The sequence below is a fragment of the Rhipicephalus sanguineus genome, chromosome 6, assembly GCF_013339695.2.
Source record: "Rhipicephalus sanguineus isolate Rsan-2018 chromosome 6, BIME_Rsan_1.4, whole genome shotgun sequence".
In the NCBI taxonomy this organism is placed as follows: Eukaryota; Metazoa; Arthropoda; class Arachnida; order Ixodida; family Ixodidae; genus Rhipicephalus; species Rhipicephalus sanguineus.
The window spans coordinates 141,035,102-141,053,567 of NC_051181.1; the positions used below are offsets into that span (position 1 = coordinate 141,035,102).

The following is an 18,466-nucleotide window of genomic DNA, read 5'->3' on the forward strand; positions in this document are numbered from 1 at the left end:
CGCCGCCGCCGGTCTGCGCATTCCAGAGACAGGGACGTCGTAGCCGTGGCAGACGCAGTGGCGCCGCGCGCGCGCAGCTATTCGTCTTCGCTGTGCAGTCTCCGTCTGACACTACGCTGGAGCCGCTTGATAGCGCCTCTGACTGGCGTTTGCCAGTGTGGTATAGCCATGGAGAAGAAGATCGCAAATGCTGCTCACCGGCGCATAAGAGCGAACAAGCTTAACTCATCGGATCCCGAAGTAGTTGCCTGGCAATTAGCGGTTGAGCGTAGGAAGAATGAACAGAAGAAGGCTAAACGTGCTGCGGAGACTCGAAAATTTAGGAATAATCAGCTGAATCTTTGCTAACGCTACGTATATCCTGGCATAGCCGAGCTAAGCCATTGCAACATTTTTTTTTCGTATTACGTGGGGAGAAACTGGAATTTCGAGCAGCGCCATACTGAGTTCAGAAAAAGCAACAAGTTACCCAACTTCCCGTGCTACACGCCCCCTCCCCCTTTCTTTTTCCGTTTTTTCCTTTTTTTCTTCCCCCACCCCTTATCACCTTGAGAAGTACGATGCTTTTAGTTAATGTGTTTGTTGTTGTATAGTTGCTTGGTAGCGTAGATTGTATTACTGCAGTCTGCATAAGATTGCGTCTAGCATTTGCGTAAGTTACAGTGATGCAATTTATAAGTATTTAGTTTATAAGCATCTCTAGCGCTTGCATGTACCGTTTCAATAAAGTTTCCTTTGAGGATGCTGAGACGGTTTTCAGTGGTTTAAGGCTTTATAGAGCGCTGACGCAGTAGAGTACACAGCACACCAAAGGCCGGATTGCATGCGGCGTTCATCGGCGTGTGAGCGACGAGCTTCATCCGAAGGCGAACGACCGACCATGGCCTCCGAGATTGCGTGCCGGCGGGGAAACCCGCCGGCGCGCAATCTCGGAGGCCATGGGCCGACGCACGGTGTCGTTCGGCGCCTCTATCGCGGCGCAGCGAAGTTCCTGTATCGTGCCGCTGTTCCTTTACTCGACGCGCGAAGTTCGTCGGGAAAGTTCGCTCCGGAGATATGCTCATTTCGTGTTCCGCAAGGGATCGTTCGGCTGACATTTATTAAGGACAAAGCCTTAGATGCCTCATCAAACGCGAAAATTGACGGGCGTCCCTCGTCGGTGGTGTCAACACGAGTGATGGAAAAAAAAAATCATCGTCCCGTGATGACGTCACCATAAGACCTGGGTGATGACGTCACCCAGGTCGCCAAAATTTGTGACGTCATAGTGAAGTCACGGGACGTAATGTCACATGACGGCGTCATCACATGACATCGTAGCTTGGTGAAAGGTCGGCCGATCACGGAGGCAGTGCAAAACGCGGCGAGGTGCCTCCGAAGGTGCAAGAAGCTTTCGTAGAGTGGCGGGGCAAAATCAATGCATCGACTGAAAAGAAAAAGAAGACCGCTTTCGCCTTGCAGTCACCTTAGGTGAGTGCATAAGGGGCCCTGCGAGTTTTTACACAAAGCTTAGCTGTCTCCCTTACTCTGCGTACTAATAATATGTACTCTGAATAGACTGATTTGATTCCAGGCCTCGGTGGCCGAATATTAATAGAGGCGAAACGTGAAAAATCACAGCATATCCACGTAGTGAATGATGATGAGTGGGCGAAGCTGCGGAGTTTCATCGGTAAACCGTGAATCTTCCGTGAATTCTGCCCAGTACATCATCACCGACGTGAGATCGGGCGCGTTTATACTAAAGGTTCGATGAGTTATGACGACTTGCAGCTCACTTTAATTTTACATGAACGCTGTGAATTTTCATTGTTTAGAAAACCATTGGTTTAGAAAACATCTGGCGTCTTTCGTTGGTTTATTTCATCAATCAACGGCGTTTTGAACAAAATTTTTATTGTTTAATCACGCACAGGAGAAATCTCACCAGGCACTCCCTTGGAGGTAAAGAATGGCTGCTAATGGGAATGAGAGACCAGAAAAAGTCGGCTTTTAGCTAACGCTGCGAATTTTTTATTGTTCAACAACGCACAGGAAAAATGTCCCACCGGCACCACCTTGGAGGTCAAAGCGTAAGACTGGTTACGCACTACGACTACGACTACGAGGGACGAACGGGTGCCGCCTTAAGGAGCTTCGCCCCTAAAAAAATGGCCCTACGTTTCGATATTCCGTGTACGTTAATCCCAAGGTGTGTTAAGCTCAAAGTGACTGAAAAAGCAACTGGCAAAAGAGAGTCGTGAAGTATCGCGGGTTTGCTAAACGTGCGCCGAGCGATAACAACACGCATTCGGCTTGGCCAAACTTACCCCTGCTGGTATATTGAATCCTGAGAGCACGATGTCTTCCGGAAGAACCCTGCCGACTCCAATCGCGATGGGGCTAAGCCTTGTTTTGTTCAAGCGTGAAATAAAAACAAACAAAAACAAAGATAAGACAAACAGATTTCAGTCTACATAAATGTAATAGTGATATCAAATCGACGCACTGCATTACAACTATAGGTGAAAAATATGATGCAAGAACGAAACTGCGGGAGAGCTGATGCAAGTAATGATAGAAAGAATATATAACTGCGACTACTACCAGTTTGCGATCCTAATTTGTCTGCGTAAGGTCAGTCACCATCCGTTGAGATGTACACAAAAAGCCTGCATCAAGGCAACGCGTGAATCCGAGTTCACTTCCACTCAAGTTATAGTTCGCAAACCTGGTTTTCTTTTTGTATTCGAAAACCTTGTCGGGATGGCAGTATCTTCGAGGTGGCATATACGCGCATAAATATTATAACACTAGGTCCACTATAACATGAATATCTGTTTACCGGAACTGGGACTATTACGAGTAAACCGCCAAATATTTCAGCCAGGCAAATACCACATAAGTGAACATGGCTAAAATTTGTCGCGTAAGACTGAAAGCTTTCGCAAGTGATGGTGAGAAAAGGGACAATGGTGCCGACACATTTCTTTAGCAGAACAGAAGATCGTCGCTTCACGTATCGCGTTAACAAGAATAAGCTTTCTTTTGCGACTTCCGAATTAAGGTTCTTCGTCATATTTATCCAAAGTATTGCGCCAGTAAGTTGACTCAAGTCAAGGGGGCTGTATACTACTCTACAGATGTATTTAACTGCCGCCACATTGGGCTGTTAACGCTGCCGTTTTCCATCTCTGACAACTAAATTAACGATGCCACAGTAGGCTCATACGCATGAAAACGGCTGGCCTGATGCATTTGTGGTATCATGACATCGTTAACTTGACTTCACTGTACAAAATTAATAAAATGTTCTATATAAACATTTTATTAGTTTTGTATAAAGTCCTTTTATATAAGGACTTTTATATAAAGTCCTACATGACGGCTTGCATGAACCTAAAATAAAATTGTCTATATACAGGATGTTCTTTTTTACACAATACAGATTTTTTTAATAAAACTTCTATGGCAGTTAGGCTCCTGTCGTTTTCACACATGAACTCCATGTTGAGACGAAAATACTTTCCCGCAGCTAAAATAACGTATACGCGAATAATTAAAAACTCGTTAATTAAATTTTTAATTATTGACTTGAGTGCAGTTGTTTGTATTAATTAGTTGTAGTGCATGATAATTTATGAAATACCCAATCTTGAGAAATCACAAAAGTTGCACGTAGTTTGAGATATTTATCATCGAAATTCAAGGGCGAAATCGAAACTGATCGCGCCCGGCGCGCACCCCAGACAAAAAAAAATTGATATTGCCGTTTTCTTGGGAACAGTTCGAAAGAAACGGATAAGCACCAAACACTACGCGCAAAAGTAAGGCGATGCACGGGCACAAATGAGATGACTTGCAGCTTTTCACGAAAACATACGGCCGCGGCGCGCCTTCATTCAAATTTCGTCACTCCCTTGTGACGGGTATAGTTCCGCTCTGACGTAGCAGAACGGTCGCGCTTCGTGTGCGCCTTGCGCGATCGGTTTCGATTTCGCCCTTGTAATTCGATTACGAATATTTCGAACCACGTGCAACTTTCGCGATTTCTAAAAAATAGGTATGCCATAAATTGGCACGCACTATAACTTTGTAATATAAACACGTGCCCTCAAGTCAATTACTAAAAAGTGAATTAACGAGTTTTTGCTAATTAGTCACAACAGTGTCATTTTAACTGTGGCAAAGTATTTCCGCGTTGACGTGGAGTTCGTGTGCGAAAACGACGGTGCCTTACTGTAATAGGCTTTTTTTTTTTTTTAAATGTCTTTATTGTCTAAAAAGTCACAGCGCTCTCTATAGGGGCGTAGAATATATGCAAAACATTTGTAAACTGTACTCTCCGAAAGCAGTGTGACCTAAACAAGTTTACAAAGCAACATTTCACAATTTTTCTTTGAAGAGAATCAGATACGTTGTTTCGCTGTTGGTAAAAACTCGAATGCAACCTTTGCCGTGATTAGATCATCTTGAGGGGCTAGATGGTGCATTTTAGTAAATGACTGCGAACTGCGCGAAATGAAGAAAAGGACAACACGGAAGAGCACACACGAAATTGATAGAGCGCAAGCTACCAAATTATTTATTTCAGGTAGGCCGGAACCATGTTTGTTTATTTTTTGTATGATCTCGCCTGCGCATTTGTGATCCTATATATTGTAACGGCCTACGTGAAAAAAATCAGTCATTACTATGCTCTCTGTCTGCTTTGTGGGTATTCTCTCGTGTTGTTGTTCTTTTAATTTCGCGCAGTTTGAAATCGTTTGCTTTCCCGTAAAGTCAAAGCAGAAAACATTATATTGGCGATGATAAATGCCAAGTATTTTTTTTAATAAATCGCGCGTACATTCAACAAAAGAAACCTTGTATAATGTAACTGAACCCCCGCATGGATGTTTTGTAGCGTTGTGCTATTTGCGTCATGTCGTGTCTCTGTTACAAAACGTTGTTGGCTCGGTCGCATATCACCTGCGCAGCTGTACGGAACAGAACAACGTTGTGTAAACATACGCAGTACGAAGGCCAATATTTGGACAACCGTCGCAATCTGAATGTTGTCGCTTCGCATAGACATGCGATGAAACTGCCGCGATATTTTTTTCTCGTTCAGCTCGCATTATTGTCGTTAGCCTTCCGGTTGCGTCTATTGCTGTGTTTTTGCTGCAGCATTGTTTGGCTTGAAAAAAGTCAGCGTGCAATATATTGGGCGGGGCGCAATGAAAGTGAGACGGCAACATGCATCGACTGGAAAAACAAATACTTCGCTGTTTTTTACCTCCACATTCTACCTCCACATACGCGTAGTTATGTTTTTACGCGTACTACTCCCCACACCCCTTGGTATAGGGTAGCAAACCGGAATATTATGCTGGCTACGCTCCCTCTCATTCATTTCATATCTATCTATCTATCTATCTATCTATCTATCTATCTATCTATCTATCTATCTATCTATCTATCTATCTATCTATCTATCTATCTATCTATCTATCTATCTATCTATCTATCTATCTATCTATCTATCTATCTATCTATCTATCTATCTATCTATCTATCTATCTATCTATCTATCTATCTATCTATCTATCTATCTATCTATCTATCTATCTATCTATCTATCTATCTATCTATCTATCTATCTATCTATCTATCTATCTATCTATCTATCTATCTATTGTTCTTTATACGCTGTCGATCCTTGTGTTCATTTTAACTAAGCTTGAATACATAAAAAAGTTAATTAGTAGGGCGTAACTGTCCGTAACAACAGACACAGGCCAATTCGTGATGTTGCAGTGAAGCACTACCATTTTGCAAACAAGTTAGCGCAATAGGCGCTACCTAGTTTTTAACTTCACGCACTACAATAACCATTACAAAGTTGCGTAAAGCCCTTGTAATGAAGTGTTCCGCACTCTAAATCTACTTCGTTATTCAGATGGCTTCGTTGTAAACGTTGCGAACCACGACTCTCTATGTATCCGAGATGAATTGCTATTGTAGATGGGTTCGACGTCATTATTAGCGATAGTGTAAGGGAATGACCCAAGCGTTACTTTCTTGTAAACAAAACTTGCGTATCTGGACGACAGAACGCGATGGCTTTTACAGTTGTTGGACAGCGATTGCGCAACGGACTCGGTTACATCTCAATAATGCGGCAACCTCTTGGCGTACCTTAGGCTTTCCTTGATGCAGGCTTTGAGGTACACAGCCTCTTGAAGTTGTTCCGCGGTGATCTTTGAATCTTTGGTTGGCAGCAGGGATGCCAGCTCGAGAGCCAGCCTCTCCTGACACCGCCGGTTCGTGGCCAGGTAGTAGAGGATAAACGTGGTCGAGTATGCTGTCTGGAATGATTGGAGCATAATTAGTTACGTCATTCGAAGCTACGCAGTTTATAGGAGCATCAGTGCTGCGTCAAAGAACGGGTTAGGTGGGAGGAAAACAATTTGACCGAAGCCGGGAGATCTGTACTTCTGATAAAATTAGCATATAAGCGTGCGAAGGATTCTCCATAAAATGAAGTTGCCACAATTGACCGTGAAATTTTGACCGGGCTTCACTGACAAAAGCGGTCACACGTGTTGCCACCGCTCGACGCACGGGCGCGCCGGAATGTTTGGGGACCTTGGCTATTGCTTCAGACTGTTCTCATAAGATTGCACGTGCGACACGAGTAGTTGAGTTCATTCTGAGGCTAACGCGAGCATTAGCGATAACGTTGGAATGTTGGATCACGCATGTATAAAAGACGACGTCTTTCACTGACGATCAGGTTATTGACGACGGTGCTCGCCGCTATCGCTACGACGATATTGAAGTTTGAAGGGTTTATGAGAAGCTGATGAAAGGGGAGGGGGGGGGACAGGTTGAAAACGTTAGTTCAAATTCGGAGACACGCTCTGCGGCACGGATATACAAGACTATAGCCAGAACGGCTCATATAAAGCTATTACATAAAAGCAGTCTCACATCAGCGTTTGCGTCAGCTAGTGCTTATCGCGTAAAGCGGACCGTGACATTGACCTACTCTTTCGAGTGGTTTACGGTCACAGATCAGCGTTACTTCGACGCGAGCTGACAAGACAGTCTTCAGCAATCTTTGCCACTCGCAGCGTGTGACAAGCCGAGTGGAAGGAGTGAAGAACGTGTTTTCGATTCTGCTTCGTGGTTTCATCGTGGGTCGCGTCGCGATAACCGCATCGGTTCTCGTCACACCACCGAATCTAAGCAGCATCGGCCTCGGTCAGTGAAGAGAATGAGTTCCCTTGGGGAAGCCCAGCGCTGATGACTTCATGCCATGGAATAAGTGAACCTTTTTCCCGTGATAATGCATTGCTGATAGTCATCGACTCTGCGAAAATGTAAACGAAAAAGAAAGCTGCATTTTTTTAGCTATGGAGATGTGGTCAAGACTTTTGAGTATCCTATTAACTGGCATACGAACAAATATGTCGGTTGCCAGTGTTGTACGCGCAATAGTTGTACGTCCGCACAGGGGATGCTGTATCTGAATTTGAACTGGTTCGGAATCTAACTGCGAGGATGACGAGGAAATAAAAGCTGCGATTAGCAGCTTGAGGTGAACCTGGCCACTTCAATATCAGTTGCAGTAGTATTGAAACTTACCACTAGAATTAGGAAATAAAACCCGCATTAGGAGGTGTTTACTATCATTCACCAGTAAGCTTAGCAGAAGATAAGTACATTCGACATAATTATTGCTCATTACAAGCTTCAGGCTGTCAGTGGCTGCGGGAGATCATTGACCATGCCTCACATTCGCTGAAAGCGTACAAAATCCAATAAGCTGCGTAACAATAAACCGTTCTACAAGGACAGCTCTTGAGTATGCGCAGAACTTACCGTGTCGATGCCGGCAAGGAATATGTCGAGTATCATGGCGAAGACGTCCTTGAGGTCGACGTCAGGCATTGCGAGGAACTTCTCGAGCACAGTGCGCTCTTTCCCAGTCTCAGGACCCTCCTCCCCCACTTTGGCTTTCTCCAGGTACTTGCTGACTACACTGCGCTAACGGAAAACCGAGAGAAAGGGCAAACAATGAGAAAAACGAGGTGCGGCGAAGCCTGCGAACGGGCAAAAATGAAAATGCAGGTTCAGCATACATAAGCAATACGATAGAAATGGAGAAGAAAGGAGAAAGAAGAAATAGGAGAAAGAAAAAAAAAACATGGTTGATCCCTCCGTCATAGGAATCGGAATAACACGAAAGTAAAGCGTGCTCTTACAGAAGTAACTGAATGTTTACTGTACATACATATAAGAGAGTTTGAACAATGTCAGTCTGGCAGCTATAGCACCGTTTAACGTGGATATACCCACTTTGATGAATGTTGGTACATTTCCATCCCGACGACTAACGTCCATGCTAAGTGATTAAACAAACCCTTGTGGTAGCTGTAGTTGTTGACGGTGAAAGCGTAATCAGAGAACGATGTGTGATAGACAAAAGAGCGTCTCATATTGGACGCAGAACTTGGTCGCCATCCCGCGGCATGTTAGAATGTGATTGAACACCACGGCCGGACTAGATGGAAACGCAAAGCGCGTCGTGCCGCCCCGGTAGCCCGGCCGCGATTTTTCTCGCGGCGAGCGCGTGAGCGGGGAACGCGGTGTTACAGCCAGGTGAGACAGGCGCGCGTCGCAGAGCTATTTTTGGTTTGGATTAGCGTGATGATATGAGCGAGGCTGACGCTTTTACGACGATAGCGCTATGGTCACCACCTCGCGGTGTGTTAATTCATTGACAAACTTGAACTTGTATTGAAAACGCGCCGAATGGGACGGACGTGTAACGCGTTGCAGGTGCTAGTCGCGGAGGCCACAGTAATGACGAATCACTTTACCTTATCGCTCCCAGAGGGCAACACCACCCCGCCGACCGGGAGAGTGGTAGATATAAAAGGCGCGTTTGGAAAGCTTCTGCAGTCTGTGACCGTGGCGCAGTGGATAGCGTGCCGGGCATTTGTTGTTGCTGACCGCGCGGTCGTGGGTTCGATGCCCGTTGATGGAACTTTTTTTCTTTGCCATCTGATCGTGTATATTTTTTCGACGTCATTTCCGTGACGGAAATACGTCACTGAAGTCTTGGTGGACCCCGGCATAAAACACTTTCGTGTTAAAATCGCAGTTTTACTGCAAGTGCACAGCAATGAATGTGATAGCAACATTAACAATGTGCTTGATTAGGCTGGTTGGTTCTGCATGGTAGACTTTTTACTGATCCTCCATGTTTAGCGCTGTTTTTATTCGTCGTCCACCGTGATAGCAACAAATTGTAATATTATACGAAGTAAGCCTGCCACATAACTCTTTTGTATCCGATCTCGCGTAACTCTAGAAAACCCTGGTGTAAGACAACGCCAGCTGCTTAACGAAAGACGCCAGATGTTTTCTAAAGCAATGGTTTTCTAAACAATGAAAATTCACAGCGTACATGTAAAATTAAAGTGAGCTGCAAGTCGTCATAACTCATCGAACCTTTAGTATAAACGCGCCCGATCTCACGTCGGTGATGATGTACTGGGCAGAATTCACGGAAGATTCACGGTTTACCGATGAACCTCCGCAGCTTCGCCCACTCATCATCATCCACTCCCTGGATATGCTGTGATTTTTGTTCTCATGCCGTGCTGACGCAGTGCGGTAAGAGAAAGAGAGCTTTCTTAACGCATTGCTATAGAATGTTTCCTCTGCGAGCTCCCCAGCACTACCTGGTGACGCAAAAGTCATCGGCCACCATGCAGTCCGATTATTACATTTCAGTCGCCGATCATTATATGTAATGAGTATTACATGTGTCGCTATTTTGTTTGCACAGACTAACGAGTGCGAGCGCGCATACGTCGCTGCATATGACGAATACGTATTCACGAAGCTGGGCTCCATTAGCGGGCATAATAAAAGTACGTTTACTCGCGTTTCATTGAACTGCGCTGTGCTGTCGAGAAATTCGCGACGTAAACACTCCCACGCAATTTCAAGGGCTCTATCAACGCTCCGCTGGTACGACGTGTCCTAGAGTGTCCCGACGCAGATGATGAAAATCATATCGATCATTTCAGTCTCAAAAACAGTCCGACGCTTTCTGCGCGTCCTTTAGCTGGAAACTGGGAAGTAAAAGTGACAATGAACTTTTACCCTTTTTTTCACCGTTTCAAAAATAAAAGAAGAAGAAGTGACAGAGTTCCATGGTGCTTTCGAACTCGAAATTTTCAACTGTGCGTAGCTCCTCAAGGTAGAACTAAAAAAAATGCTAGTATCTTAGTAACCAACTAAAGTGCATGCTTGGGCGAGTTGGTACGGCATACTTGAAATATGTAAAGACAGCGCTGTTGTCTGTCTTTTTACTGGTCCTCTATATATTTGCACTGTTGTGGACTAAGAGACGGGATACCCACGCGTTTTGTAAAAGTTAACCAGTGGTTATTGTACGTCTGCTGTCTTACCGTTAGCAAGAAATAAAACACGCTACTTTCCTGCTCTTGAATACCGGTGCATGTTAAGTGTTGCGCCACCCTCACCCTATCTGTATCTGACGTAAAAACATGCGCAAAATAACCTCGAGTCTGACCTTATCTTCTCGAAACAAAAGCGTGGGCACTTACCGCTAAAGGTTGCGACCTTTGCGCACGTGTTTGAAGGCTGCTTGTTATTTTGCTGGTCCGCTACTGGACGTGAGAATCAATACCGATGTAGGAGGCAATTGAACGCCAGTACGTACTCTTGTTGCGCGGAGCCTGTATTCTGTGCCGCCCTTCATGAATTTTTCTTTTTAGTTCTAGTTTTCGGTCCCTCTCACTTTCTCTCTCTCTCTCTCACTCTCGAAAGGCACAATGCGCAAGCGCAAATAACTTTTCCAATTCGACAGTTTGAACTGTTTCAAGTTTTGTGAAATCTTGGCTTAACAATTTTTCTTTTTCTTGAAGACCGTGTCTTCCAGGGCCCCTTACACCCACATTCTGTAAAGTGATATTATGTGCGATGTCTGATTTTTGACCGAAATAAACAGCAAGAAAAGCGAGACAACCAAAGGTAGTGCACATCCGGTGTTTACTTCCAATTTCATGATTCATTTCCGGTTTGTACTTCCGCTATCTTAACTCTAAATACCAAGCGTCCACTTCCAAAAGACAAAAGAAATGGCAGATTGTCTTCGTTCAGTTTCAATCCAGTGATGGTGTGGTCCGGCATGCTTTTTTTTTTCCTTTAGACCCTCTCCATTCGATACTAACATATTTACTCCCCCCCCCCCCCCCCCCCAAGCTCCTCTTCAAGCCGTCTTCAATAAAACACATATGGGCAGCACGACGAGCCTCGATGATTGGGGTATAGTTTCGGGCAGCTCGCGTGCTTCCGATCTTCGCTACGTCGTAGTCGTCCACGCCCGCGATGTTTTCAATCTCGCCTTGTTTTCAGCACGGGCTATTCGGATATGGCCCTTACTACTTATCCCTTATACGCATCTCATATGCGCCTTACTGCTCGCATACTACTCGCGTAGGGAACCCAAGCTCAAGTCTGCGGCGCGACGAGAGCGCCGCGCCAGCCGCGCTGAGGCTCTGTCGGAAAGCTCTGAACCTTCGCGCGGCCGACTCAGCCCCTTTCACGGTAGCGGTAGCGCACGTGCGCACGCGTTCTTCTCTCGGTGCGGGTAACTGGGAGGCCGTCAGCTGAGTACGTTGAACCGAGAGGCTTGCTGTGCGAAGCTGCGCATTTCCGCGATGGCAGAAGCGACCCCGCGGAAGCGCAAGCGTGGTCCGAAGTATTGCGGCTTAGTGGCCAGCCACAACAGTGCAGACAAGACACACGATTCACGTGTTAAACTGTATCGGTTCCCGGGCGTGTCGCACGAGAAATAAAGGCGGCAAGCGTGGATAGCTGACAGCGCTGTCTCGCCTTCTACTTCGGCTGTCTGAGTTCATCGCTTTCGTTCGTTCCGACTACCTGAATCGGTAAGTAACGGGGCGCATTCACGCAGCGACTACAGTAACGATTACTCGCTGTCTTCTCGCATTGTTAAAGTCCAGTTACGGTTGTAGGTGAAGCAACTTTGTGTTTTGATTCCCCGTGCTCGTGTGACCCGTCGTTGTTGAACGTTCACATTCGCGTTATACCGTTAGCGTTGCGCGGTTGGTTGAATTCAACTGAACTCCGCACATTGTCAGAAGTTCGGCGCCTGCATTTCACGCGTCGGGAAGGCTGCTTTATCACGCCGGAACGGACGTCTGTGCATTTTCAGCAAGCTTTGACATCGTTCTGCAGGTTTGTTTTGTTTTTGTCACTTTATTGGGGCGATATATATTTAAGCCGCTAAATATAACTGGCACTTAATACATGCTTTGCAATTGCAACCTTGAAGTAACCACCTTCTGACTTTGTGCGATTTTCTAGCCGCGTTCACGCAACAGGTTTTATACGCCGGTCAAGTCGAGATCATAAAAAGAGACTGCAAGCATGACGCAAGAGCCGAAAAAACGAGGCGAGCAGTTCATCTTGCTTCACAGTGGTTAAAGCTCAGCTAGCTGCCTCGCGTCTTAATCGGCAGGTGATTCTCCAGCGGCACGGAGGACTTGACTCTAACCTTCTCAGGAAGCAGTGCCATGGCCGTATAATCTTTTTTTCGCACGCCGCAAACGTACGTTCACGAAAGTACACGGCTGCTACTGTAAGCATGGCATATCAAAACAACAATCATATGATTTGTAGTCCACGCCGCAGAACATCGATAGCGGGTACGGCTTCATTTCGGAGTGCATGAATACCATTATTCATCTTTAACATGACAGAATGAGACTTACCTCGAGGTATACGTCCTACACGGTGTAATCGCGACTTGGGAAATGCATCTCGCTTTGAGTCGGGCGTCGTTGTCGTCGATCGTCTGCTCTTCACCGGTAACGTGATTGACGAGCCTTCCTCATTTTATCAAGTTCGCTTTTCGGAAGTGCCAGTCAAGCTTGAAAATCCTTTTGAAGCCGCACTGCAAGCGGTACATTGTGAGGCGGCGCAAGTGCACCGCGAGAGCTCTGCACGTGCACAGAAGCGAGCAGCAACGCGGTGGAGAGAAGGGAAAACGCGCTACTAACACCCCAGTTTCTGTTTTTCTGCCAGAGATGGCGCTGCCTGTCAAGAGCAGCAGCGCCGCTAAGCGTTGCTTGGGAAGCCTATGTGCCCCTTACTACTCGTCCCTTGTATGCCCATTTAATGTCCCTGACTACTGGTCCCTTACATTCCCCTTACTACCCGTCCCTTATACGTGTCCGTTATACTTGTATACTACTCGTATATACCCTTTACTATTCATTGCTTATACGCATTTTATATGCCTCTTACTACACGTCGATTACATGTGCCCCTTACTACTCGTCCCTTGTATGCTCGTTACTACTCGTCCCTTGTCCTTTATTACATGTCCCTTACTACTTGTATATGCCTCTTACTACCCCTCCCTTATAGGCCACTTACTACTCATCTACTACTAGTATACACCCTTACTACTACTCTGTACGAAACCGCAGGTTTCACAGGCAATGTCACGAATGTGTAACTATCGGGTAGCGAAAAAGTGTACTGTCAAGCCTTCAAGGAGCACTTGAGATGTATTACTCCCTTGTTACTGTAGCTCTCCACCGCACTTATCGACATACGATACGTGGCGTGACGCTTGAGTGGCACTACGCACTCGAGAAATCGAAGGGAGACTGCGTTTCTCGCGACTCAAACGGTAGCGTGATGTGGCCATAGAAAGCCGCCGTTGAATCAATGTGTCTTCTGGGCAAAAGGGTTGGCATCCGGAACGCTGATCTTTTTTAACACGAAAGTGTTTTATGCCGGGGTCCACCAAGACTTCAGTGACGTATTTCCGTCACGGAAGTGACGCCGTAAAAATTCGCACGATCAGATGGCAAAGAAAAAAAGTTCCGCCAACGGGCGTCGAACCCACGACCGCTCAGTCCGCAAGAACACATGCCGGGCACGCTATCCACTGCGCCATGGTCTTTTTTTCTTCTTTATTGCCGGTTTATTAATGTCACATGTACATCAATAACAGACACCACTTACAGTAATAATACACATTGCTACAATAATGTGTCAAGATGAAAAATATTAATGAAATAAAATAATAAAAAATAAATTACGGGACTGGCTTTCTAAAATTCCTTAAGGTATGCCAGAGGTTCAACCCTGCCCAGCCAGTCAGGAATAAAGTCTCGTTGTTTGAGCACATCTATGTATTGAACAATGTTCTCGCGAAAAAGCACACGTGCAGGTCGCCTGTCAGGGTCGCGGTGAAACCCCGCCATTCTCGCCCGCCATAAGCAGTGGAGGCCAAGAAGCATAATAAGGTTAAAAGGCATCCCATCCTCGTTTTCTATCTGCAAAAACCTGATTCCAAGTGGATGCAGAGGAAACTCTTTCTTCAGCGTTCTCTGTAAAACATCCCAGAAGTAGACCCCTTCCCAACAGTGCAAAAATACGTGATCTATTGTCTCCGGTTTTCTACAGATAAAACAATGAGAACCCCACGGCATGTAAAAACCGCGCTCTTCCAAGAATGTCCGCACCGATAAAGTACCCGAATGTAATTTAAAAAAGAAAGTTTTCGCCCCTGAATGAATTTGCATTTTCTTCACTCGTTTGAGTACATCTTTTCCTTCGCCTCCACTGTTTATTGACCTATACATAGGCACTGGAAAAATCATATCACATATGTCTTTATATAATTTCTTTCGAGTGACTGTAAAGAGATATTCATTTGAGAACCTCACTGACAGAAAATGGACGCTGTCCACAACTTCCTTAAAAAAGCCTCGCGTGGCTCCAGGCATGTTTGCAGTGCTAACAACTAAGTTAGGTAGCACGCGACAAAGGCGTAGCTGGCACACTGTTCGCAGAAAAGGATCTTCACGTCCCGAAAGAAGAGAAAGCGATTAACTAGCTGCCGGACAAATAGATGCGACAAGCTAAGTCCCCCTGCTTTAACTCGTCTGAACAGATTCGATCTACTGCATCTTTCCCAAGTTGACCTCCACACAAAAACAGCGAATACTCTATGAAACTTTTGCACATTCACTCGTGTACAACTTAGCACTTGCATCACATACCACAACTTGCTCATAAAAAACATATTACATACAGTGGCTCGCGCAAACATTGAGAGACAAGTGGCGCTCCACCGTGTTGCTTTTTCTCGCATTTGCTGCACCTGCTCAGTCCAATATTCGTCGGTGCTTTTATAGTGTTGAAGGGGTATACCTAGGTACTTTCCTGGACTTCTGAACCACCGAATGTCGGCAAAAGCATCTGGGACCGATGACCATTCACCATGCCATAGCCCCAGACACTTCCCCCAGTTCACTCGACTTCCGGTAATTTGGCGAAATTTCTTAACGACGTCAATTGTCTCTTGGACACCTTCTTTCGATGTACAACATACTGCCACGTCATCGGCATACGCCGAAACCTTCACTTCGGCTTCCAGTAGCCTAAAACCGCGAATGTTTTCATTGTGGACAATGGCCAAGCATAAACTCTCGATGTAAAGGGCAAACAATAGAGGGCTAGCTGGGCATCCCTGGCGAACAGAACGTTCCAGCGTTATAGGAGCTCCCGGCATCTTGTTAATGATTAATCTAGTGGTACATCTCTGGTACGCCAGGACTACTCCCTCTGCAATTACCGATCCAACATTAACATGGTCAAGTATGGTAAATAGGACATCATGCGGTACACAATCAAATGCCTTATCGAAATCAAGCTGTCATATCGCTACAGCTGAATGAAAAGCATCACAGCATTCAAGGACACAACGCATCGTGTGTGTGTTCGTCAAAATGGAACGCCCCTTGATGCCACACGTCTGGTGCTCGCCAACTATTTCTTTAATAACGGACTGCAATCTCCCTGCAAGTACTTTCATGAGTATTTTATAGTCGGTATTAGTTAGCGATATGGGTCTGTACGACGTAACTAATTTTAGCTTTGCTTTTTCCTCGGTCTTTGGAATAAGAACTGTGTGCGTCTCCGCAAATGACGGCGGTAATGATTTGGCTTTGTAAGCTTCCTCGAAGACAGCTAGTAAAACTGAGGATATTTCTTTTTTAAACGCCTTATACCATGCCGCACCCAGACCATCTGGTCCAGGCGACTTTCCAGGAGGGAAACGATCTATTGCGTTTTCAATTTCCGAAACTGTTATGGGTGATTCCAAATTCTTTTTTGTTTCTTGAGATAACTGTGGCATCCTCCCAAGGAACGCGTCTTTGAAACGCTCTACGTCTACTGGTGCAGCAGCAAAGAGACATTTGTAGTAGCGAAAGAAGGCGTCTGCGATAGTGCTGTTAGTAGTTAGTTCGATATTATTTTCCTCTATTACTTCGATGTGGTTTCTACGCGCGTGTGCTTTTTCGATACCAAACGCGCGTTTAGTGGGCGTCTCGTGCACCGCCCACGCCTCTGCTCTTGCACGCAGGAGTGCTCCTCGGTAGCGTTCCTGTTCGAAAATTTCAATTTTCTGTTTTATGGTTCGTATATCGTCTTTAAATGCGCCAGGCTGTTCACTTTCCAGTGCTATCAATTTCTGAAGCGTTACTTTAAGTTCATTTTCTTTCATTTTTTCCTCATGGTTTAAAGTACAAGATCTCGAGATGGCTTTCATTTTAACGCGTTGCTTTAAAAGTTCCCATTCTTCGCCGATATTACAGCCATCAATCAAGTTAATATTGTTAATGCTGTCAATGACGTAGTTGTTAAAATCGTCATCACGAAGTAATCTCGTGCTCAACTTCCATAAGTCCCAATTAAATTTATTGTCCTTTTGCTTCAATCCAACGTTACACTGGACGAGGCAATGGTCCGAGAAGGAAACAGGTACAACTGCGTAACTATTGCTTTTGGATACCGGGAACCCTTCCATGTATATCCTGTCCAGACGTGCATGGCTCGTTCCCTGAAAATGAGTCAAACGAACTTCACGTCCTGCCTCCAGGCACTCAGCTACGTCTTCCAAATTGGATTCATTAACTATATTCTTGAGGAGGTCAGCGCTTCTGTCGCGAACCGACCGGTAACTAATCCTATCATTCGCGCTCAATACACAGTTAAAATCACCCAATAGTACAAGCTGTTTTTGCTCACATAGATGAGGCTTAATCATGGCAAAGAAACATTCGCGCTCAGCCTCCACGTTTGGCGCATAGACACAAATGACACGCCATTCGATGGCGCTTGCAGTAAAATCACAAATAAAGAACTATTCTGCCCGAGTCACAGGAAAAGTAATTTTGGACAATCAACCCCGGAACCTTTTTTAACAAAAAGCACACAGCCAGCCGATGCACCCTTTGCATGGCTTACAACGGCATAATACTGCGACGTAAAACGCAGCATCATGCTCCGGGTCTCCTCCTCCCCTTCAACTTTTGTCTCTTGTACGGCCAGCACGTCGATATTTCGATCAATTAGCAGGCGGTAAACTTGAGCCTGCTTTTTCCTGGAGGCCAAACCTCGGACGTTTAAGGTAGCGAAGCTAAGCGACAAGTTGCTAGCCATTTTTATAAACTAAAAGAAAAGAAGTCAGGCCCGGAGCATGGTGCTTACCGTATACGTCTAGCTTACTGCTAGACGCCTCCGGTGCCGTCCGGTGGTCCGGCGTCGTCCTGCGGCATCTCCGTAGGCTTTCCAGCCGCTCTGTCAATGGGTACATTGGGCCTCGTCCTGAGGCCCGAACGACGCGCCAGCGTCGCCTTCGCTGGTGGTCCTTCTACTTTGCTGTCGTTGGCTGTGTCCTCCGACTTCTCCAACGGACGTTTAATCGCCGAGCCAGTGTTATGCGCGCGTGCCATTCCTTGCACTGGCGACTCGCGTCTTCCAACTGCTTTCGTTGTCATGTCAACTGGTTGGCTTTGCGCGTCTTCTGCGATGCTCGTCTCGTTGTCCACCGTAGTCGCTTATGCCGTGATGTCCGACGCACCCTTGTCTACCTCAGGCATCAAAGGCTTGCGTTCCGCAAGCGCACTTGCCGCATCTCCTCCACCCTTGGCCGCGTCCTCGGCCTCGGCTGCGTCCATGGTCTGTTCGCCTAGCTCGTCGTTCGTTGCCGCGCTTGTAACGGCGGCGTACGATCGGACGCACTGGGCGTCTCGATGCCCGAATCGCCGACAAATGGAGCAACGTGGCACCTTGCAATCTCGTCGAACATGACCGGTTCCTTTGCACCGTAAGCATTGCATGGGCCTTCCGGGCGCGACTACCAAGGCCAACTCTCCTGCCACACGGATCTGGTGAGGAAGGTCATCCACGGAGATTCCGCTCTTCAACTTCAGGAGTACAGTTCTTGTTGTCGACCCTTTGTCACTCACGCCGTCGACGCGCCAGCGTTCCCGGTTCACTTCAACTACATTGCCGAAAACAGCGAACGCCGTCCGTACATCTTCATCGGCGACTCCGTGAAGCAACCAGT

At 46.1% G+C, this 18,466-nt stretch overlaps 1 protein-coding gene across 1 annotated transcript in view; it reads right to left on the reverse strand.

Annotated features, from left to right (window-relative positions):
* LOC119396571 (cytochrome P450 302a1, mitochondrial) overlaps positions 1-18,466 on the reverse strand; it is a gene marked incomplete in the record, with an annotated part of 43,865 nt that overhangs the window by 3,715 nt on the left and 21,684 nt on the right. Inside the window, 3 exon segments of the mRNA XM_037663836.2 lie at positions 2,310-2,388; positions 6,160-6,329; positions 7,849-8,008. Of these exon segments, the coding sequence (XP_037519764.1) occupies positions 2,310-2,388; positions 6,160-6,329; positions 7,849-8,008 (409 nt within the window).